The 23,793-nt window shown below is 58.8% G+C and overlaps 1 protein-coding gene across 3 annotated transcripts in view; it reads right to left on the bottom strand.

The window, feature by feature from the left end:
- The window catches only part of NTNG2 (netrin G2), a 65,675-nt gene that overhangs the window by 6,692 nt on the left and 35,190 nt on the right, over positions 1 to 23,793 (bottom strand). For 2 of the 3 annotated variants that reach the window (XM_032866131.1, XM_032866132.1), the window contains 3 exons: positions 6,206 to 6,378; positions 3,304 to 3,330; positions 2,409 to 2,546 (listed from right to left, as the gene is read on the bottom strand). In XM_032866131.1, coding sequence (XP_032722022.1) covers positions 2,409 to 2,546; positions 3,304 to 3,330; positions 6,206 to 6,378 — 338 coding nt within the window. The remainder of the gene's footprint in view (positions 1 to 2,408; positions 2,547 to 3,303; positions 3,331 to 6,205; positions 6,379 to 23,793) is intronic. The other variant, XM_032866133.1, reaches the window with a different exon arrangement.

The following is a 23,793-nucleotide window of genomic DNA, read 5'->3' as shown; positions in this document are numbered from 1 at the left end:
GGCGAGGATTAGGCAACTTGAGCCGTTTTTCCTGCCCCGCAGCCCCTGCCCTGCAGACAGCTTGACACTGACAGGAGGGGGAAACATCTGGGCCAGAGGTTCACAGGCGCAGCTGGACTCGGGCCAAAGAGCTGAAGCACCTGTTGGGAGGCACGTGTGGGAGACTCAGGACCTCGCTGGGGGCTGGGACCTGGGGGCCAGAAAGACCCCTGGCTGGGCTCTCTGGGGCCTGCTCAGGTGTGCGGGAAGAGCATTCTCACAATGGCCCGTGTCGCATGCCGGGCCAGATGGACGACCCGTCTGCTCCTTTGGAACTGGGGAGCTGCGAGCAAGCCAGGTCTTAAAGACGGCACCAGCTCCCGGCCTCTGAGGCTGGGGGTGGCAGGGCTGGGTGGTGGGGCCCGGAAGCTGGCCTCTGGAGTCAGCCAGCCCTGAGTCTGGATCCTGCGTGGGTGCCTCTGTAACCCTGTTACCTTGAGCAGCTGCCTCTTCCTTTCTCAACAGCTTAACTGACGTGCAATTTGCGTACCGTGAACCCAGCTGTTCTTTCCTGAGCCTCAACGCCCTCACCTGGGGGGCCCGCAGCTAAGGGCCCTCATCCTCAGAGCTGTGAGTCAGGAAGTCAGGAGAAGTCCACAGTCTGCCAGCGGGGCCGATTGTCATTATTAGTAGGGGTCCGGGTACATGGGGCCCAGGGCACAGGGTTCCTTTGCTAAGAGGAGCGACGGCCCCCAAGACGTGGGCTGCTGGGGTCGTTGTCTGCTGTGCTGGAACCGCCTTCCCCCGGAGCGCTCTGCCGCCTGGCACTGGGCTCAGCTGGCAAAGCCGACCACGACCCACTGAGGGCTTGAGGAGCCCCTTTCTTGCCACTTGGGTCCTGGAGACCCTCACAATTCAAGCCCCCCCTGCCTCGGCTCACTGCCCTGGCCTTGGACTCTCTCCTCACCTCCCAGTGGTGCAGTTTTCTTGCCCTACGCCGCTTGCCCCAGATCAGAAGCAGCTCGGAGAATGGAGTCAGGGTTCCTGTGTGTATGTGTGTGCCCGTGACACAGCAGCTCGTCTCCCACCCCGACAGGCTGCTGTTCGCATGCAGACACGGCACCCACCCCGGCGAGTGTGGCCCCCGTCGGCTAGTCACAGGCTCAGCACAAATGATCAGGCGGCCGGCCAGCTTCTGTCCTGGAATTGCCAGCGTGGACCCATTCTTCACCCCAAAGAGGATCCCTGGGCAGGAGGCTCCCCTGAAATCCCTGAGTCTCCTGCAAACGCCTCCCGTGGAGAAGAGAGGGGGACAGAAATAAGAGCCGGGGCGGGTCACCCTCTGGGTTCCCTGGAGGAGTTAAGCAAGACAGCTCTGGGACGAGGACTTTTCCAGGGCATTCAGCCAGACTTGGAGAGGGCTGAGCCCCACTCGGGGGCGGGGGCGGGGGGCGAGGCTGAGCGTGGATCTCTTCCCCAGCTGAAGGAGGGGTCTCTGCCCATCGGAGATGTGGTCTTCCCCTCCCTGGTCCGTGTGCAGACAGAGGAAGGGTCACGGCTCTGCCCAAGGACTGAGGCGCCCCTGCCATCTCCTCTTTGCTGGGACGCCCCTTCCCAGCTGGGACCAGGAAGAATTCCCTTGGACCCATCCTCCTGGCACCCTCTGGGAAGGACGAGTCCTTTCAGACTCCCAGTGTTTGCAGGTGAGCCCAGGGGGCCACCCAGCACCCCAGGCCTCGAGTATGTACCCATCCAACTTTGGAAGGGAATTAGGACCAGAGAGCAGGCGTTTCCAAGCCTGTCTGTGGCTGCAGACCCCTAAGAATGGCTGCTGTGGCTGAGGAGGGGCGGGATAGGATGCTGGCCCTGTCCCCCACACTCAGCCCGGAAAAGCTCGGCAGGCCCATTCCTAAACCCCCGGCCCAGAGGTGCCCCTTCTGCATTGCTGATCAGTCTCTCGCCTGCTTGGCTAACTCTGTACTGTCCACTCCCAGGGGATCTGGTGCTGAGATGGTGGGGACAGAGTGGGGCCTGGGGGTGGGGAGGCAAGCTCCACGGAGCACTGAGACAGAAAATCTCCTGGGAGAGCTCCTCAGTGCCACCGGGCACCTCCCCTTCCTTGGTCACCCTGTTCTCCCGGCCATGCTGGTCTCGGGACCTGCCTGACCAGTGCTGTGGGAGGCAGGAGGAATAAGCATTGAGGGGCTTGAAGGGAGCCCCAGATCCCCACGCTCGGGCCCAGTCATGGGGGACCCAGACATCCTGGAGGCCCTCCGTCAGCCCCACACTCTCAGGCTCTAGGGTCTAATGTGCTCTAAGAGCCAAGCCCCACGGCAGACACCCGACAGCAGCACACATCATACACGGGGGTGGGGACATGGCGGGACGTGGGGAAGAGCAGGGCAGCCGGGCTGTCCCTGAGCACCCACCTATGGGCTGTGGGGTGCTGGGGGCCATCGGGGCCCGCCCGGTGGAAGTAGAGGGAGCGAGAGTGCTGGGGTCCCCTCTCAGGGCCACAGTGGCCACAGGGGCTCTGGGGACAGGGTCTTTCCGGGGTCTGCCGACGCCTGGCAAGAGACGAGAAAGGCAAGAGGGTGGGGAGTTGGCAGGTATGGGGTGCTGCAGAGAGGCCAGCTGAGTGGGCCAGCATCCCCTCCGGGGTCCAGCTTCCTCTGGCACCGTCTCTGCCCCCAGTGTCCCAGCAGGGAGCAGGCCACGGTGGGCTGTGGCCCCCCTCGAGCATGTCTGAAGCGTGACATGGGCCCCTGGCGGGCCCTTTGACCCTGGCGAGTCCTCTCCCGCTGACTCTCAAAGCTGGTGGCAGAACCCACGGGGCGGGGGGGTGGGGGGCGGTCCGGGAAGCACCGTGCTTAGAGCCGCAGCCTGCTGATGCCGTGTCAGCCCGTGGGTGCCCACGCCCGACCTCCCTCCCACAGTCTGACCCCTCTGCGAGGGCCTGTAGGCAGCAGGACCCCGGCGTAGCTGCCCCCGCCTCCCAGGCCCACAGGTGCAGACTTCCTGAGCCAGGCACACCCCACAGTCGGGCTGCGGGAGGGGGCACTTCTGGCCCTGGCCAGGGAGAAGGGACCCCCATTCTTGTCCTGGAGGAGAGGGAGGCGTGGGGAGTGCACCCTGGGGTTGCAAGGCCCTTTCCAAAGCAGCACTGACCAGGAAGCTCGAGGGGAGAAATGTGGGGGCGCTGGCTGAGGGCCACAGGGGGACAGGAGGGAGCGGGAGAGGTGACGAAGTGAAGGGGTGTGGTTGGAGTCATGCACTGGGGGCACCTCTGGCCTTCCCCAGGGCGGAGGACCAGCGCGTACTTACTGCCAACAGCAGAGCCTGCAGCAGCACCTGGGGGAGAGAAGGAGGGTCACAGGGCCTCCCAGCGAAGTTGGGGGGCGGTGACAGAGCTGGGGGAGGGAGACCTGGAGCCGCATGCAGGAATGACCCCATCTACCCGGTTTCATCCTCACAGCTGCCCTGAGAGGAAGGGGCCACCTTTGCCCATTTTGCAGATGGAGAAGCTGAGTGTCAGAGTTGGGACCAACCTCCGGGGGACCTGCTGGTAAGTGTCAGACACTCCACTGGGGGCATCACGTGCACTGGTCTTTGAGGTTAGACTCTCAGGCCCTCCTGTGCAGGACAAGGAGGAGGGGTGCCTTTCTTCGGGGAGCACCGGCGTGCCGGAGGACCGGAGGGGCACCGCGGCCGGGGCAGGCGGGTTTCCTGGAGGCACTGGTGGAATTGACCTCCAGGCAGAAACCACACTGTGTGCATCCGTCTGCGGGAAGCGGAGATGGCGGGGGACTCACGGAAACGAGAATCGTGGCAGCTGCCGCATGTGGCTGACACGTGCTGAGCGTGGCCCCGCGCAGCCAGCCTGGTCCTTGCAGAACCCCACGGGGGCTCATCAGTGATCTGGGACACTGGCCTCCAGGTAAAGTGACCTGCCCAAGGCCACACCGCTGAGAGTGGCCTGTGTCCGTGCCCCGGGGGCTGAAGGATGCCCGAGGAAAGGAGACGGGGGGGTAAGAACCCTCAGTCGCAGAAGGAAGGAGCTGGTGCCAGGCTTCCCTGGCTGGGTGTCCCTGAAGAATGGCGGAGGGGGAGGACGCCCCTCGTGCCCTGGGAGGCCCTTGGGGGGGGGTGTATGGACAGCAGGCTACGTGAGGCACAGACCTCCCCAGAGTGAGCCCAGGGGACACCAGGGCAGCCTGGGAGGATGAGGGGCTGGACTGGGTTAGGACAGGATTCTGAGGGCCCTGGGCAAGGGCACCCTGGTCGGGAAAGCCCTTTGCCTGCGCGAGGAGGATGGACTAGCGGGGCCCTGACTGGAGGGGATATGGAGACCAAGCGGGGGCAGTGGAGAGGAAGGGCTAGCGTCTGGGGACCCCCACACTTGCAGCTTGGCCCCCTGGGTGTTGGTGCCATTGCCTGAGATGGGGACACGGTGGGAGCAAAATTAAGCTGGGACTTGTTTCTGTCTGTGTCTTGGGGGCTGTTTTCTCCTGTTGTCCTAGAGAAGGTGGGGGTCCCAGGTGAGGAAGCGACAGGCTGAGGACACACGGCACTTCGGACCTCATCTCTGCTCCTGGGGATTCCAGGAGAAACCCCTCTTTCCCGGGGCAGGGGTGGGTACTCTGGAGAAGCAGGGCCAGCTCCAGGAGCTCCCCCAGATGAAGGGGTTTTGCCTGCCCCTGCAGGGCAGAGGGACGAGGGTCCAGAGGCAAAGCCTGGTCTGCATGTGCGGGCGCATGTCTGCCCCCGGCAGGCTGGACAGAGGGTGGCCACCTCAGTCCGAGCAGGTCTGTGCACCTGCCAGCGTCAGGAGAGGGCAGATCCTTCCAGGAGGTAGGGCAGAGAGCGGGAAGGAGGAGGCCAGTGGGACAGATGAAGGGAGGCAGACTGCCAGGGAGGGAGGAGACAGCCACTAAAGAAAGGGCTCAGGCAATGGCTCCAACAAAGAGATGGGTCAGCACCTGGCAAGGAGGGAGCCGGGCGGGGCGGCTGTCAGCGCCCAGAGCTCTGAGTGCCTTTGAAGGCCCAGAGTGCCGTGAGCGCCTGGCAAGTCACCCCTTCAAAGGCCTGTCGCCCGGCACAGGCACGACATGCCTGTCACGGCCTCGCTGTGAGGTTTTCAGCTTTGATCAGCCTAAAGTCACATAAATCTTGCACATCGGTGGAGGGAGGGTGCTAGTGGAGGGGCTCCCACGAGGGTGCCCAGGCAGTGGGGTGGTCCAGGGGCCAGGGGCCGCCGCCCTGCTCTGGCTTTGGAACTGGGCCCAAACCAGTTGCTCGCTGCTGGACCAGGGCTGCTGGGCCTCAGTGTGCCCATCTGGGGAGTGGGGGGTACTCATTCCGCCCGTGGGGCAGCTGTGAGGGCTACGAGAGAAGCTCTGCATCGGGTGCCTGGTGCAGCCTCTGTCAGAGAGCTGGACAAGTGTCAGACCTCAGCGAAGTCGCTGGAGGCTGGCCAGGGAGCGTCCACCCTGGGGCTGAGCCCCAGCCCCTCCCCACAGCAGCTTGGGGGCGCCCTAGCATTTGTGATTTCATGAAAACATCCATGGACTCTGGGGGGGCCCTGATGAGTGGCCCCCCCCCAGGCTGTTCCCGTCGCAGGCACGTGTGGGTGCACCCTAGCCCTGGCACAGAGGGGATGATGCAGAGAAAGGAGGCCTGCAGGGATCTCGGGCCAGGGCCTCCAAGGACCCCTCCTTAAAAATGGGATAAAAGAGACCCACTTCCTGGGGTGACTCTGAGGGTCGAGGGTGTGGTGACCGCGCAGCACGCAGCGCCCGAGTGGCAGGTTGTAAACGCCCCGTAAGCTGGTTACGGTGCTGCCAGCCACAGCCTGGAGGCAAGAGTCCCCCCACCCCCTGCCAACACCCCACGGTGCCATCTTTCCAGCCTGCAGGGCCAGGCAGAGGAAGGACAGCAGGAAAGATGCTGAGCCGCTCATCTCGGGTCTCCCCTGGCGCCTGGGGTGGGAAGGGTGGCTTAGGTGTTGCAGGGGGCAGGGGCACCTTGTAACGGGGGGCGGGGGGCAGGGTGAGTGTGCACGCTTGTATCTGTGCACACGTTGGCACGCCCGTCTGCACAGGTGTGTGCTCGTATGCTCGCAGGTATCCGCACGTGCGTGTGTGTGCATGTCTGTGACTCACAGCTCCTGGGATGGAGAGCGGGGGAGACCGCAGTCTCCCGGGCCGGGCCGGGCAGGGGTACGTACACGCGTTGGGAGAGCCGTGGGGCAGCGGTAGGTAGGAGCCGGCGCGCCAGGACCGGGTGCGGAAGTTCCTCTTGCACTTGCCGCAGTCGGGGCCGGTGGTGTTGTGCTCACACTCGCACTGCAGGCTGCCCTCCCGCACGGAGCACAGGTTAGCGTGCAGGTTGCACTTGCACCTGCGGGGGACACAGAGGGCCAGAGAGGTCAGTGACTCATGGGCAGGTGGGCGCGGGAGGGTGACCGTGGGGGCCTCCCGTCCAACCTGCTGGGACTCTCCTTTGGGACAAAAACTCCCCGATCGCCCCGCTCTTCAGAAAGCACCTGATCTACCCTTTCCCAGGCTAAAGCCGCGCCCGGAGCCCCAGCCACCGGTCCACTCCCCGGTCGAGCGGTGCCTGTGACGCTCTCCGCCATCCCAGGGCGGGTGGCGAGGTGACCCTGACCCAGACGCTCTGTCCTAATCACCTTTGCTCTTGGCTGAGGCAGGATGACAGGCAGCACAAGCTGCTCACCAGCGCCCCTCGCAGACCCGCGCGGCCCGGCCGCTGCTCCGCGCTCAGCCTCGCCCCACACCCACACCCCGGAGGGCAGATGGAGAGAACCCCTACTACTCCCAAACCCCGGTCGGTTTGTCCACACATGTATTATTCATTCATTCATTCAAATATTTATAGGCAACTCATTATTCTGAAATCAAGTAAATAAAGGGAGAGAATCCAGCGTGTCCTGTGTGTCCTGTGTAAACTGTACCCCCGCGTAACGAACTGTGGATGGGGGGATGTTTCTTTTTATAGAAGCGTCCCCGCTAATAACCCAAGAAGGCAGGCAGGAGTGGGAGGTCGCCATGCAGCAGCCCTGCCTCGGCCAACGGCTCCAGGCTGCGAGCGCAGAGACAGCCGACGGACGGAAGGACACACGGCACCCGACGTGGTCTCACCCAAGTCCACTGAACTGGAATCTGACGGGGCCTCTGCATCCGTCTACAAAATCCCAGGGAATACGGAGGCCAGAGACACACACACACGACAGCAGCGGGACGCAGTCGGCCCAGACAGAGGGGACTCCGGGAGTGACCAGCCAGCATTTCTACCCGATGAGGGGTGGGGGGCAAAGACGGATGGGGGGGCCACATCAAGAGAAGCCTCAGAGGCATCAGCCATCTGGATCCTGATTCAAACAGCCTTAAACTCAAATAAACAAATAGTCACGAAACAATCGGAAATAGGGAGACTGACTGTATTTGATGACCTTAAGTTAACGTTGGTTAGATGCAGGGATGCCGCTGTGGTCACATTTTTTAAAGTCTTTCTCCTTTCAAGATATACACTGAAGTACTTACAGATGAAGTGAACCGGGCTCTGGGATTTGCTTCAGAGTGACACGGAAAGGAAGAAGGTGGCCAGAGATGGGGATGAAACCCGACAGACCACGGGTTGGTAGCTCCCTGGGTCGGGGGGACAGGTATATGGCGGTCCTCTGCTGGCATCCGTGGTGGAAATCCTCCAGAGTAAAAAGAAAGCCAGAAGACTCTAGGTTCTGATACGGGAAGATTTCCAAGGTGTATTGTCCATGTTTGTAAAAAGCAACTTGCAGAATAATGTCGTTTAGTAGAATCCTGTTTTTGTTAAAATATGCAAAAACTATAGAGCTCGGGTACCAACTACGTGCCAGGCTCTGGGCCGGGGAGCAGATCGTGGAATGGTCAACAGAGCCGGGGTGGGGGGTCCACGCTCCCACAGAGTATACAGCCTGTCTAGTAGGGGAATGACCGAGACCCGTGATTGGGTTAACCCGAGAAGCACGGGGGGCATTTTAGGGCAGTGAAACCATTCTGTGTGACAAGATCACGGTGGCAGCAGGACTCTGTGCATTGGTCCAAACCCACAGAGCTGACAACCCTGAGAGGGACCCCGACGCACCTGTGGGCTCTGGCTCACAGTAACACAGCAGTGCTCATCGCCTGTAGCGAATGATCCCACTAGCGCAGCAGTAATGATGGGGGGCCGTGTTCACGGAGACCGGGTATCGGGGACCCTCTCCCCAACATGAAGTCTATTAATTTGACCATAGTCATCGTGCCAATCTTTAGTTCATGGCAATTGTTACATGTGCCTAAGCACCATACAGAGGAGAGGGGCTAAGGGGGGGGGGGGGGTCCTAACTTAGTCTTGGGGGAGCAGCATAGGCTTCCAGGAAGAAAAGTTTAAAATTAAGGCCTGAAGGAGGATCAAGAGTTTGCCAGACAAGGAGGAGAGAACCTTCTGGAAAGAGGCAAGAACCGGAGGAGAACCCCTACTAGGGCTGAGAAGAGTTCTACCCCTGAGGTCTGAGGGGAGCCCAGCGGTGGGAGGAGGCCAGCCCAGGACACAGAGGTCGCTGGGAGGTTGGAGGAGGTCTGCCCGACGCACTGTTTCCGTTGTTTACCTGGGGCACCAGAGCCCGGCTGGGGAGGTCAGGGGGAAAGCTGGGTGTCGACCGGCAGCGGAGAACCCAGGCCTGGGCTCGGATGGAGGCATGGAGGCCCCCCAGTCAGGCCAGTCTGTGGTATCCAGTCATAGTGACCCCAGGCACACTAACATGTATATCTTCCTGTTACATTTAAAATACATATATCCACCCCCAAATCACCAAGAAAAAAATGTATCTGGGTTTCAGCGTGTTTGTGCCAGGTTGGGAGGGAATGGGCTGATTCGTGGCTTTTCTTTCTTTCTTTGTCGTTGCACATGTACTACAGGCTCTATCATGAGCAGGTATTAGGTTTATAAACAGATGGCAAATGTTATTTTCTACCATGCGGTCAGGCCTGACCCTCTCGAGAACTTACTGCAGCTCAGATCTGGGCTCCACGGGGCATGAAGAAGCCCGTTCACTCTTTCAGAGTTCCCATCTGCAGCCGCAAAGGCACAGGGGGCCTTCCATGTGCCCGGCTCTTGGAAAGGCACTGGGGGATGGGCCAGCACCTGTTGGCGCGGTGACGCTTCTTCCCTGGGCAACCAGACCCCAGAGCTAGTCCTTGGCAAAGAGAGGTCCTGTGCTTAGCCTTACTGGTCAGCACATACGATGCTTCCCTAATGCCCTCAGGCCCCCCTCCCTGACCCCCCCACCCACAGTGCCCATTAGCAGATCACAGGCCCTGACAAGTCCTGCAGGAAAGAAACCTGACTTTGTCTAACAGAAGTTTGTTTGCAAAACGAATTTGACTCAGATTTTTTTTTTCCCCTTCTGAATTCCTATTTAACATCCCACTGAGCTAGCTGGAGAGGAACACCCCAGCTGTGTGGAACCAGGAACATACTCCATGCCTCTGGCCCGAGGATGGGATATTTTTAGATATCAGCTACATATCAGCCATCTCAACTTTGGGTGATAACACTGACCTTGGCTTGTTAAAAATGCATAAAGACTGGCTGAATCGGAGAAGCAGATTGTAGTGATGGTGGCGGGGAGTCCAGGGTGTCAGAGTTGGACAGGCCCGTGGGGCCCAGGCTGGGGAGAAGCCGAGGCCACGCAGCTAGTTCCTCAAGACCCAAATCCTGACCCAGGCTCTGCCCCAGTTCTGTGCTGGCCAGGCCCTCCCACAGGCCTCCTCTCCCAGAGGGTGTCTTGGCTTCTCCACCCTTCCTGGCTGAGCCTGGAATGAGCTCGGTGCCTCCTCCCCCAAGGAGAGAAGTTCCCCGTCGGGCATGGCTGCCAGGAGAAGCCCACATAGTGGGGGAAAGCCTCACCAGGGCTGGCACAGACACGGAACCCCGTCAATGGAGCTGCTTCTTAGACTTCCTGACTTTGCAGGAAGGACTGGGAGACGCTGTCTCTGTGTTTATACAGGTGCGCACCCTTGTTCAGGGCTTGGCCTTTCCGGCTCTCTCCCTGTCTCTCCGGGTCTCTGTCTCTCCCTCGCCATCTCCATCCAGCCTGGGTTCTGAGCTTGCTTTCCTCTGGACCTCCGCAGACGCTGTTCCCTCCACCTGGAGCCCTGCCGGGCCCTGCCCCCTTCTCCCAAAGCTAACCACTGGGGGAAGTGTCAGGTTTGAGACCAGATGTCACTTGTGCAGGGGACTTCTCACTGTCCCAGCTCTTTCGGCCCCTGTTACACTGTTCCTCACCCCAGTAAGCATCAGCATCGGCACGGTCTCCCCCAGTGGAGCGCACAACGTGACCGTGGGAGAGGCACGCGTGAACTATAAAGCAGTTTCGGGGTTCGTATTTATTTTGAACACACAGTATTTTTTTTTAAGTGACAAACGCTTCAGACCTGGGATCTTAAACGTATCATCACCCAGGTGAGACAGTAAGGCATATTCACTTAAAGCAGCTATGAAGCAAGGAAATTAATAATCCGGGACATCCACATGCACGAGAGTGAGGTCACACCACAAACAGAAATTAACTCAAAATGGATCGAAGACGTATATGTAAGAGTTAATACAAGAAAAACAGAAACATACGGCAAATCTCTGACTCTGGGTAAAGCGGTGGTTTCTTCGCCAAGACACCCAAAGCACAGACAACAGCAGAAAAAGATGTATACATTGGATTTTATATAAATTAAAAACTTGGCGTGTGTCAGAGGCCGTCATCAAGAAAGTGAAAAGACACTTCATAGAACGGGAGAAAACTGCTGCGACTTGTGTCTACGCTACAGGATGAATTCCTGCACCTCCGTAATAAAAACATGACCCGCTTTTTAAAGTGGTGAAAGGATCCGCGTAGACCTTTCCCCAAGACACAAGCAGGGCCAACAAGATCATGACAAGATGTCAGCCAAAAGCAAATCAAAATCACCACACGTTAATCTCCCACGTGTATCTTATGTTGATTATCAAAAACACAGACAGTGACAAGTGTTGGCAAGAACAACGCACCACCCAGCGATCCCACCCACAGGTGTACACCCCACCGACACCAGGGCACGCCCGCACGAGAAAGGTGTGCGGGGTGTGCTCGTAGCAGCGGCCTTCACAGTAGCCGAAAAGCAGAAACAACCCAAGGGCTCGTCCACAGAAAAGCAAAACACATGCAAGGGAATATGACCGGGCCATAAAGGGGAATGGGGTTGGGACACCTGCTCCGGCAGGGGTGAACCTGGAAAGCACGAGGCTTAGCAAAAAATAAGCCAGACACAAAAGGACAACTGCTGTTTGATTCCATTTATACAAAATGTCCAGATTAGGCAAATCCACAGAGACCGAAAGTAGATTAGTGATGGCCGGGGGCTGGGGAGGGAGGAGGGCAGGGGTTCATTTTAAGGTGATGGAAGTGTTTGAAAGCCTGCCTGTGGGGTTGGGTGTGTCTGTGAGTTGACTGAAGTCACTGAATTGTACACTTTAAATGGGTGTCTTGTGTGGTAAATTATATCTCAGGAGGCTGTGAATGAATGAATGATGAATGAATGGGTAATAATTGGGGAAATGCGGGAAAATAAGGGAAAACTGTGAAGGGGTTACTTAAGTGACCGAAGCCCGGGAAACAGGGTTTTATTATCCTCTCTCTCCTAGAAATCTTCAGAGGTGTGTTTTACTATTTGTATCAAACGTATCACACTGTGCCTTAAAGAGGGCCGCCAGCCGAGGAGGCGGACACATGGCTCGGCTCTGAGAGCCCCACAGGAAAGGGCACACGGCCTTTCCCAGCAATCCCATGAACAACACACCGTTATCATATCCACTGAGCAAATGGGGAAACTGAGGCCCAGGATGGGGACGTGAATGGCCCGAGGTCCCCTAGCCGGGAAGGGGCAGAAGCCAGAACTTGAATCAAGGCAGCCCGAAGCCAGAGTCATACTCAGTGCCTGAACTCCCTGGTGGCCAGCGGGGGCAGGGGCAACATGGAGTCTGGGAGTCCCAGGGTTGTCACCTGCCTACTGAGGACTGGTGGTGCCGGTTACCCATGAGTGAGGGAATGAACGAATGGACAGGAGTAATGCACCCGCCACATCACGTCACTAACCGCACACAGCGGGGACCAGCCAGGGTCTGCGCCGCTTCCTCCCACCTTTCCAGGTGATTGCACGATGGGAGCCCCGGCCCCGGGTCACACTAGCCTGGCATGTCTGGCCGCTTACTATGTGACCTTAGGAAGGCTGCGGAACATCCCACGGCTCAGTTTTTAATCTGTAAAACAGGGCGGCAGTGGCACCTGCCCCCCCCCCCCAGTGTTGTCTTGAGATGCAACGGAGATGTGGTCTAAGACGGGTTGGTTTCCTCATTCCTTAAACTTAAGAGCTCCTAGAGACAGGGATCCTGAGGTCCTTCCAGGAATGAATACGCCAACTCTTCGCAAGAGCCTTACGAACAGTAACATTGCCGTCATCTCTATCTTACCGCTAAGGAAACGAGGCACAGAGAAGGGAAGGGAGGTGCCCAAGGCCACACAGCTGCTGAGTCCCCTTTAAGAAGGGCTGCAAGCAGGCAGGGGACAGTGGCTTGGAGAGTGTCCAGGGCTGCCTGTCGGACAGACATGGGCCCAGAGGAAGGCCAACCCGCCCACAGTCCCCCAGACACAGGCACGACCCTTCCCACCCTCCTTCAAGCTGCTTGCTGACCTTCTGGGGTTTCTCTTCGCCATTCCAGAAGGCCCCCGGAGATGACATAAATAAAAAAATAAGCAAGCACATATCAATAATTTATTGGGCACTCCTATGTGGACAGGCGCTGTGCAAACGTGCATTGTTAACCAAATCCTTGTGAAAACCCAGAAAGCACGATACCCCCACGTCACAGGGGAGGGGCTAGATGCCAGGAGGTCACTGTCAGTAACTCACTCTGGGCCTCTGGGTGTGGATAGGCGGAATTTGAACTCAGGGCTCCCGAGTGCCTGAGGTGGACCTCACGACGGCCCCTTTCCCACCTCTGGCAGCTCGCCTTACTGATTGCACGAGGCCAGGAGAGGGGACACAAGGCTGTGCCCCCACCCACAGCCTTCACAATTCTGAGGCCTGGCCTTGGTGCAGGAAACAGGAAACCACAGAAGAAAGAAGCCCCTTTCCTACCCTCCGTATGAGCACTGGCTCCTGCCTGTGTGCAGGCCTGGGGGTGGTGCTCTCTCTCCAGCCCGAATGTTCTCCTGCATCCGTGGGATCAACTTCCCCAAGGAATTGCTTTCTGAATTTGACCTTTGAGAACCATCGGTCTCTCCAGAAAACCATCCCGTGAGCCACCTGACCCCACTACACAGCACTTTCCAGCTCATCCATCAGGAAGCATTATTTAATAACGAACAGGGGGACAGCATGAGGCCGGCCAGCCCCCAGGGGCCTGCCACTGGCTGGTGGACACTTCCAGTCTGCCCGGGTCTGCTACCCCTCCCACCCAGCCAGATCTCAGAGTCCCAGGCTTTAAGTCTACGGACCCAGCTGGAACAGCTCCATGAGAGACAGAGAGAGAGGGAGAGAGGAGACAGAATGGGAAGTGGGGAGCGAGAGAGAAAGAGGGAGAGAGGACAGGGCGGGACAGTGACAGGAGGAGAGGTGCTGAGTCAGCATCCAGACTCACACCTGGCTCCTAATTTGCAGGGTGACCTTGAGCAAGTCACTTCTCAGGACTCAGACCTTTCCTTTGCAGCTTGGAAGGGTTGAATTACATCTGAGAGTTGCAATTCTGCTATTTCATTGCTCACAAGTGCCTGACACACTGCCGGGCCCCCGTGGGCTCTCAGTGTCTGTGGAATGAATGAGTGAGGTTATCCCAGCATCGGGCGAGCGGCTGCTATGGTAAGAGCCAGGCAGTGTTACATCTGGTGGCAGGTGACCAGACTCAGGGTGTCAGTCTCCCCTCTGACAGGGTCGCTGGGAACGAGGGGCAGCATTACCTGGGGAGCACAGCACGGGGTCCCACACAGAGCGAGCCCCACACACATCGCTAGCGGCTGAGAGGTCACAGAGGTGGGAGCGGAGGGTTCCTAGCAATAAAGATGGGCCTTACCCTTACCTGGCAGCCCCCAGGTGCCCAGCCTGAGACAGGCTCCCTCCTCTGTCCTTTCTACCCCAGAGCCTGTCCGTGGCCAGTGCTCTCAGGTCAGCTTGCCTGTTCTCCAGGCCCTGGGGGTTTCCACCGGGGAACATACGCACTGTCATCTTGGAGCCACTTTCCTGAGGAGACAGAGGTGGCAAATAAAAATATAGGTTGCCTGATTAAATTAGAATTTCAGGTAAACCATGAATAGGTTTTTAGTATAAGTATATCCCACGGCATATTTGGGACAAACTTATACTTAAAATTTTTTTATTATTCTGAAATTCAAATTTAACAGAGCATTTTCTCTGGCAGCCTCACCTGCCACCCTGCTCATGTATGTGTCTGCATCATGGGTTTCCAGCCCAACCCCTGACTCCTCTTAAGGCCTGGCAGGGGCTGTACCCACTTTCCCACTGGAAGCTGGCCCTCCTGCTCATCCTCCAGACAGAGGCCTCCGCCCCCTTCTCCAATCAATGAGTCCCTAACGAGCCCTGAGCCCCAGGGACCTGCAACTGTCTGCGGCGGGGCCAGGCCTCACCTCCAGGGCAAGGCCATCCCAGACAATCCAGTTCTTGGGAGACCGTGCTCTGCTCCTGCCAAGAGGCAACTGGCATGCTGACATCGCTGCCTCCTGTCCACCTGCAGGGCCTGACCGGGGCCTCGGCAGCCGCATGAGCGTGGGGACCCCAGGGCCACCGGCCTCAGCCAGACCAGGGCGTGCCCTGCCCCGGGGGGAGGGAGAGCGGGCGGTGCCCCGGAGCTGCCGGCAGGAGCGCCATCTGGCCGCGGGCCGGGCACCAGTGCTCCACGAAAAATCGTGAGCGGGCCCTTCCCTCCTCGGGGCGAGAGGAGCGGGTGTTTGGAGCGCCTCCCAGACAGGAGGGCGGGAGGAATGTAGGTCAATGCCTGGCAGCCGGAAAGAGTGATGTCATCGCTCCTGGGGTGGGGGTGGGGGGCGATGAGACAGAGAGAGAGAGAGAGAGAGAGAGAGAGAGGCGGGTGCTGGAGCCCAGCAGGGAGGAGGGGCCGGGGCTGGCTCCCCTCCAAGGTCAAACCCGCCAGGATTTCACATTTGCAGGGACCCCTTGGCCATGGGGCACACAGGGGGGCTCAGGGAGAGCCCAGGGCCCTGGTGGTTCTCGGTGCCATGTCCGCTCTGCCTGGCGGCCCCCCAGTTGGCCACTGCTCTGAGTGTTATCACACGCAGGGCGAACAGAGAGGACTTGTGTGTTCCTGACACCCGAAGCCTGGAGCTGTTGGGGACAAGCGACTATTTTGAAGCAATCGTGGTGTCTGCCCATTTCTCTGCCAGATAGAGCCTGTGCCTTTGGGTAAAGATGGTTCTACTTTCTGGGAGACATGTCAGTGGGCTGCAGGGTTTAGAGGGAAGCTTGCCCCAAGCCTGTGCCGGCCCGGACGTGTTGGCACAAGAGGGTGGACACTCGCTGTGCAGGACCAGGGAGAAGGTGACAGCCCCAGCGGCACTTAGGGGCTCAGGGCTTCAGGGCTGGGCTCTGCACACCAAGGAAGGAGGATGTGGCCTCGGGAGGGGGCTGGGGCTCCGTGGAAGGGTCGGGGGGCAGGGGTATCCCCTCCCAGCCAGCAGATGCCATGGAAATGGCTGGGTCTCAGTGTGCTGCTGGCCAAAGGTCATCCTTTGAAGTGTCCTTTCTCCCCACAAAGGGAACACCATGGCCTGGGGGTCATAGACCTTTCTGGGGTGGGGGGAGATGAAGGGAGAAACTATGCTTGGCTGGGGCACACCAGCGTGGAGGGATGGGCAGCCTTTCCAGAAGCAAGCAATGGTGGGAGGGAAGCTTACAACTCCAGCTGGATCAAGAGGTGACAAGGGACCAGAAGGACACAGTAGGGACAGTGGGAGGGGAACCTAGTAAAATGCTGGACTTTTCCAGTGCATTAGCGGCAGGGGGCGGGGTTGGGTCTGGAAGGGAGGGAGGAGGGCTCCTGGGTGCAGGGACCACAGGAGGCGGGAGCCTCAGGGCAGAGCGGCAGGGAGGGCTCCGGCTTCCTGGGGTCATGTGGATGAATGCCGGCTGCCGGCTGCCGCTCCTCCTGGAACGCAGTCAGGCCGGCAATTGAGTTCATTGGCCAAATCAAATTTGGGCTTCTGTGCGAAGTCCTTTTATATTAAGTGCTTTAACGTACATCACCTCCTCCAGACTATTGATAAATCCTATTACCCATTATAGAGCCAGAAGCAGCCTCCCAGCCACCGGGAGAGGCTTGTGGAAGGGAACTGTTGGGCCCGAGTGTGTAACTGGTGGGCCCGAGTGTGTGGCTTGTGGACGACATCGTGGGTACGGCCAGGGAGGGCCTGGAAAGGCCACCCCCCGCCCCAGCCTGGCCAGGCCGTTTACTAAAGCCAGATCTGTGTCCCCCCACCGTGAAGGGAGGGCCAGGCCCGGGTGATCGGGTGATGGGGGCTGCTGGGTGCGGAGGATGGAAGGGAGCAGCCACGGGGTGGGCGTTGGCAAGCCCAGCCGGCTTTGCCTCCCTGCCTCCGGGCCGCTAACACGCCGCTCCCTTCTGCTCTGCAGGGAGCTGCTGACGGTGAGCGAGTTTGCTCACGGATGAATGAGTGAGAGAATTCAAGAAATGTACAACATGCCCAGCTGGCTCCCGGTCCCAGCCTCACGGGGTGACAAGCCAGACCCCACACAGCTCAGTGCCTGGGGCGGGGCGGGGGCGGGGGTTCAGATGTGTCCACGCGTGGCCGCCGAAACCGTGGCCGAGCAGTGGGACTGCCACACTCCATGAAGGCCGGAGAGGGGCACGGAGGGTGGCTGCCCAGGTCTCCAGCCTTCGGGAGCCCCAGAGAGGGGCCGCCTGAGCCAAGCCTGAGGGAGGAGGAACCGGCCAGACTGGAGGCAGGGATGGCAGGCCGAAAGAACAGTGCGAGCCGGAGGGACCTAACAGCAGGGCCCCAGGTCTGCGAGGACCCAGAGCCCAGGCTGCCGAAGGAGGGGGGCAAAGCCTGTGGGCCGTGGGAGCAGAGCCGCAGGGGCCGGACTTGATTGGGGCGGCAGGAAGCCACGAAGGGGAAGGGACCCTGCTGTACTTGTGTTTGGGAAAAAAACCTCTGCACGGAAGGGGCAAGACTATAGAGAGAAGCCAGACATCTTCCCAGATGAAATCCTGGCGCTGGTGGTGTCGCTCTCTGGGGGGCAGAAGGGTGACAGGAGTCCATGTAAGGAACCTGCTCAGGCCAGGAGTGGGGTGTGTAGGGGTGTGTAGGGCTGGGTAGGAATCTAGAGGGAGGGCATGGCCCCACAGAGTGGAAAGAGGCCTCCAGGATCCCAAGCTCAGAATGGGCAACTCTGAATGGGGGGAAGCCACAAGACTCCCCAAGTCCCAGACAGCCGAGCCAAGGCCCCTCGGGGACCCAGGGTTCCCACTGAGGCCTCAGGGCATCCCAGAGCCTGAGAGTCTGTGAGCAGCAGGTGTGCCATGTTTCAGGGGTGAGGAGTTCAGCAACAGGTGCTTGGGCAAGCGGACTTCTGCCTGTCGGGGGACAGGAACACACCCCCGTGCGTGGGGGGCGTGGCAGGGGTACAGGGAAGGGAGCAGCTGTGACTCGAAACCATGCTTGATGCGGGGCGACATGCTGCGAGTCTTCGGGATGACCCCTCCACCCCCACCCCGCTCACTCCGCTGAGGAGGCCGAGGCCTGAGAACAGACTCGTCGCCCCTCCACGGCCCGCCTGCCTGCTCCATGCCCACGCCTCCAAGTCTCATGGTCACAAAGCTGGGGGCTGGGCACAGAGCCTGCTGGGGCCTGGGGTTTGTCCGCGGGGTGCCGCCAGGCTGTGGGGACTGCACCGGAGGGGAGATGAGACCCAGAGGATCCCCCCGACCCCCAGTGAGGCCTGCACACCTGGAGTGAGTTTTGCGTTCAGGTGAGTGAAAACAAGACTCCTTCCGTATAACAAGGGCGCCTACTTCTTGCTCACCTGCAGTGTGGGGCCTTGAGCTAACCGGCAGGTGCTGGAGGAGCCTTCCAACAGCGGGATCCAAGCGGGGGGGGACTTGGCTTGGGCCAGAACCTCGCAGAGGAAAGAGTCAGATGCAAATGTAGGCTTCCCTTGGGCTCCAAGAGCCTCGTCACCACAGAGAGACCTCTCGGAGCCTCAGGGCGGGTGGGGGGTGGCTCTGGGGGTGAGCATGGCCATCCTTGGTTGCCAGAAATATTAGAAGTCAGGTTTCTGACCCAAATATTGCATCTGTCGGTGGCGTATGTGTGCCTTTCCCCCTTACATGTGGTGCAAGGTCCCCCTCCATCCCCTCACCCCCCCCTTGGCAGCCCCCTCCAGCCCTTCCCAGCTCTTCCCACACTGGGGCGCCTCCCCCATTCGCAGGAAGGACTCTCTTCCCCACGTCTCCCCTCCGGCCCCCTTTCAGGACCACGCTTCTTAAAGGCCTTCACAGCACCCCGGTTTTACCCCTCCTTCATCCTTTCACTTCGTGGCATTCACCTTGGAACGCACCCCAAGACAGCGTCTGTCCCCCGACTCCACCCCATCTGCTCTCGGGACGTCGCCTTTGATGTCCCTGTTGCCGAATTCCCGCACCCGCCTTGCCCTCCGCCGTCTGGACGCCCCGGCGGCATGGCGCGCACTCCTGCTTGGCTTTGGGCTCCGTCCCTCTGGCCGCTCTCCCCTCCGGGCCACTCGTGCTCGGTGTCCGGACTTCACTGTCCAGCCTCTCTGGGCTCCATCCCAGCCGGACGCTCTTCCCGTCTCCCCACTCGGGGTTCTCGAAGGCTCCCATGGAGTCGGGATCTCTCGAAGCCCCAGAGGCCCCAGGGCTCGGTCTGGGCTACACTCCAGATGGAGGCCTCCAGGGCGGCCCAGAGCCACAGGTCCAGAGCGGAGCTCCCCCTTCCCCGTGCGCAGCCCTCTAGAAAACCGGGCAGTGGTGTCTTATAAAGTCCAACACACACTCATCACAGGCACCGCGACCCACGTCTCGGCATTTACTCAGGGGAAGTGAAGACTATGTTCACCCAGAGACCTTCGCATGAGTGTTCGCAGCAGCTTTACTCAGGATCGTTGCAAACCGGAAGCAGTTGAAATATCCCACAACGGCTGAATGAGCACAGGAATAGAGGGACGGACAGCACACAGTGGGACATCACCCGGCACTGTGGGATGCCACCCAGCAACAAAAAAGCCATTTCCTCAAAGGCACTGTGCTGAGAGAAAGAGGCCACCCACACCCCGATGACCGCACCTATAGGACATTTTCAGAAAGACAACTGTCCGAATAGAGAGCACATCTGTGTTTACTGGGGGTGGGGCAGTGACAACGGGGGAGCCAGAGGCAGTTTCATGGGCACATGGAAGTGTCCTGCCACCACATGGTCATGGCAGTCACCTGAATCTGTACAGGTGTTAAAATTCATAGAACTGTGCCCCCAAAGGTATGATTTTTACTGTACAATAAAATAAAAAATACAATGTAAAAATGTAAAATCGACTTCCTTTGGAAACTTCCCTCCCAGCTGTCCACAGGTGACCAGGTAAAATCTCCACCTATCCAGGGTCTCACGCCAGAATCCTGGGAGTCCCCTGGAGGCTTCCTGCTCCCCGTCCCCACTAGGCACACGGTTAGCCACTGCCAAAGCCCCCCCATCCCTAGACGGCCCCCAGCTCCCTCCTCCACTGCTGGAACCTGTACGGGCCAGTGTCAGTCTTGGAAGAACCCGTCTAGTTTCCCTGCCACTTCTTGGTCCCTTCCCAACTCAAATGTTGAAGCATCAGAAATCAGATGATGTCACTTCCTAGCATCCTGCAAGAGCTCTCAAGGAACTTAGAATAAAACCAACGCCCTCCCACGGCTGTGGGGCCGGCAGGATCCAGCCACGTCCCCTCTGCTCTTGTCCTAGGGCACTCACACACTCTAGTCACATCACGTGAAGTTCTTAGAAGGCGCCATGCGTGCGAAAGCAGGGCCTTTGCACCTGTTATACTCCTGCCGGCAACGTCTCTCCCCCACCTGCTCCCACTCGCCCTTCATGAGGTTCTAACTCCTGCTGCATGAAATTGTATGCAAGCTGGGTCTTTGCAGATCTAAGACATAAGGTAAGGTGATACGGAGGAGGGTGACCCTAATCCAACGGGGCTGTCGTCCTTCCAAGAGGAGCTCCAGTGAGCACGCCAGGCTGGGACAGGCAGCAGGGAGGAGACAGGCTGGGACCAGAGGGATGCAGCGACAGCCAGCTGGGCCAGCGGTCGCCGGCTGCCTCTGAAGCTGGGAGGGAGGCACGGACTGGTTCTCCTCTACACGTTTCAGAGCACGGGTGGCCCTGCCCACCCCTTGATTTCAGACTTCACGCCTCCAGAGCTGCAAGGCAATACGTTTCGGTTTTTTTAGGCCCACTGGTTTGTGGTACTTGGTTCTGGTGGCCTTAGGACATGAATAAAAGTGTGCATTAAAAATATCTGTGGAATGAATGAACACGATAGTGAGAAGACTCTCAGGAAATCCTTCTCCTTTCAGAGAAAGGGGGGCACGGTTCTCCAGGCGCCATCGGGGGTCCACTCCCAACCCACCCCACATCTTGTGTGACTCGTCCGAACCAGGAGCCCTTCCTGCCCCCTGTACTGATGGAGGGCGCCAAATCCGGGCGGGGAGCAGAGGAGCCGCCCTGGGCAAGGGACCCCCCACGCAGTTCCCCAAGAACCCCTGTTCTCCCCAGTTCTCAGCAGACGGACAACTCTGTCTTAATTGTGCACATCTGCTCTTTGGTGGGGAGGACGGCTCAGGGAGCTCAGCAGATCCAGCTAAGGGGACGTGACGCACCCCTAACGAAATCCCCATCCCCAGTGAGCGGAATTTGTTTATGTCAGTTTAAAAAAAACCAGCACACGAAGATGACTCCCCAAATACTCAGGATCACAGGCACCCTTTGAGAACGGCCTAGAACCTGGGGCCCGACCGGCAGGCTGACCACCCACACCGCACACAACACCCAGCAAGTCCTTTGGGGGTCCTGGCTCCCAAAGCCCGCATGACCCTCTGAAAAACACACAGCCCAGGGGGGAGGGCCTCCGGGATGCTCCCCACCACTTGGCGTTTCCCGGGCACGATGCCGGCCTTGGTGCTTCCAGATGCTCCCCGGGGCCCAGCCACGGCCCCAAACCCTCTTCCTGGTTCCCCTCACTTACACCCCATGGTCGCTGTCTCCATTTTACCAAGGTGGGAAAGGAGGCCCGGACAGCTGGTATCACCTGCCCCGGGTCACAGCTCGGGTGGGATCTGCCCCAGACCGTCTGACATGGAAGCCATCCACCCACCTGTTCCTTCTTCTGCTTTCTTTTTTTTTTCCCCCAAGTTTCTATGTAATTATGTTTTTAAGTCATCTCTACACCCAACATCGGGGCTTGAACTCCTGACCCCGAGATCAAGAATTTTCTTTCTTTTTCTTTTAATTGAGGCAAAATATACATAACATAAAATTTATCATTTTCCCACTTTTAGGTGGTTCAGGGGCATTAAGTACATTCACGTTACTGGGCAAGTGTCCCTGCTGTCCACTTCCAGAATATTCACATCATCCTAAACCGAAACTCTGCCCCTGCTCCACGGTAACTCTGTGCCCCCGCCTTCCCCAAGCCTTTATGTTATGTTCTGTTGCTCTGATCCTGACTTCTCCAGGCACCACATCTGAGCAGAGGGAGACGGCACCTGTCCTTCTCGCGTCCGGCTTATCTCACTCAGCCTCGTGTCCCCGGGGCTCCCCCATGTTGTAGCAGGATCAGAACTCCCCCGTCTTCCCTGCTTTCTCAGTTATACTTAGGAGTGAAACTGCTCTGCCCCGAGCGGGGTCCCAGCATTTACAGGAATTCACATGCTCCCTGCAGAAAGGCCCGGGGAAGAGTCTAGAAGGAGGGCCAGGCATGCAGGTTGGGGGGAAGGCGCCTCTCTCTGATGCACCCCCCGCCCCCACCCACTGCCCTCCCCACTCACACCCAGAGCAGAAACCTTCCCTCTGAGGTTTCTATTCTCATCCTGAGTTCCGTCCATCTCCAGTTACCGGGCGATCAATAGAGACAGGACATTTGTGGAAGAAGACAAGAAAGCGAGATGTGGGGAAGAGGGGGAGGGGACAAGACCAGGTGGGTGGCAGCCGGCCCAGGGACTCAGAGCAGAAACTGGCGAAGCCGGGAGGCTCGTAGGCCAGTCCGGGGTCAGATGCGTCCATCCGGGCCCAGTCTGTCTCTGGGACAGATCATGTCTCTTTCCCCTTCCAAGCTCCTCCTGGGTGAAAAGGCAGTGAGGACCCAAAGCCTGTAATCTAACACCCGCTGATTTCTAAGTGGTATCTATAAGCTCCTGCTCATTTAATCAACATTTATTTTTGTTGTATGGAACAGGTGCACAGGACCTTAATGTGACCCACGGAGCTCTCTCCATCATCTCCCATAAACACCACCCTGCTGGGCTTGAATATCTCTAGGAACAGGGAACTCACTCCTCTTTCCCTGTCCCCAGCTGATAAAGGCCTAGCTGGCTTGGTTCCCTGGAGCCTCCAAGAATTTTCTGAGCAGGGGAATTTGCCCCTGCTCAGGGCTTGGGGCTGAGAACTGGATGACCCCCGTCTACTCTCTGTTCTAGACCCAGAATGGGTGGGACTGGCAACACCGTTTTGCTGGTCTGCCCGTGCCACAGCCCCTGGGTGCCCACCCTGCTGGGGGCCTGCTGAATCCTATTAGTACAGAGGCTCTGCTGTCACAGCGGGGACAGAACAGGGACATCTCAACGCGTGAGGGGCACACGGTCAGCTCAGAAGCTGCCCTGGGCCACCAGTGTTTTTTGTTGTACCTGCGCAGGGTTTTAAAAAACAATTTTGAAGTAGGTGCCAAAATTTTAAAAATCAAGAGATCTGGGGCACCTGGGTGGCTCAGTCATTAGGTGTCTGCCTTCGCCTCAGGTCATGATCTCAGGGTGCTGGGATCAAGCCCCACGCTGGGCTCCCTGCTCAGCAGGAAGCCTGCTTCTCCCTCTCCACACTCCCCCTGCTTGTGTTCCCTCCCTTGTTGTATCTCTCTCTGTCAAACAAATAAATAAAATCTTTTTAAAAAACCCCCAAAACCAAGAGACCTTACATAGATACCTGCTACCTGCCTTCTCTTGTAACCTCAGAAGACCTGGCAATATTTGGTTTCTTGTTCTGTGAAGGGCCTGCTCTCCCCATTTCTCCACAGACCGCACACTTCCCTGTTGTCTCTACGGGTCTGCATCACCCAGGGATGTTGTCCTCCGGGCCCCTGTAGACACGTGGGCTTGCCACCGCACTGACCCAAGAACGCATGCTTCCCTGAATCTTGTCTGAGCTCTGGTTTCTGGGGATGGATGTAGCCGTGGACTCCTGCCCAGGCAGCGCTGGCCCCCCACACCTCCCTCCCTTACCTCTCCTGCCACCCAGCCAGAGGAAGGGGACGCTGGATCAGTTCTGTGCGCACACCGGCTCACTGAATCCTCGCCAGGAGCTGGTGAGGGAGTTACTGAATTTCCATTTTGCAGATAAGAACACTGAGGCCCAGTTGGATCAAGGAGCTCGAGCGCATCAGTGATGGTGCCCTGCCTCTCCGGCTCACCTGATGGTTTTCTGGACCT

Source organism: Lontra canadensis, unplaced genomic scaffold (assembly GCF_010015895.1).
Source record: "Lontra canadensis isolate GAN:19392208 unplaced genomic scaffold, GSC_riverotter_1.0 scaffold30, whole genome shotgun sequence".
In the NCBI taxonomy this organism is placed as follows: Eukaryota; Metazoa; Chordata; class Mammalia; order Carnivora; family Mustelidae; genus Lontra; species Lontra canadensis.
Note: the sequence above shows the minus strand (reverse complement) of the source record. Positions and strands in the feature narration are given on the sequence as shown.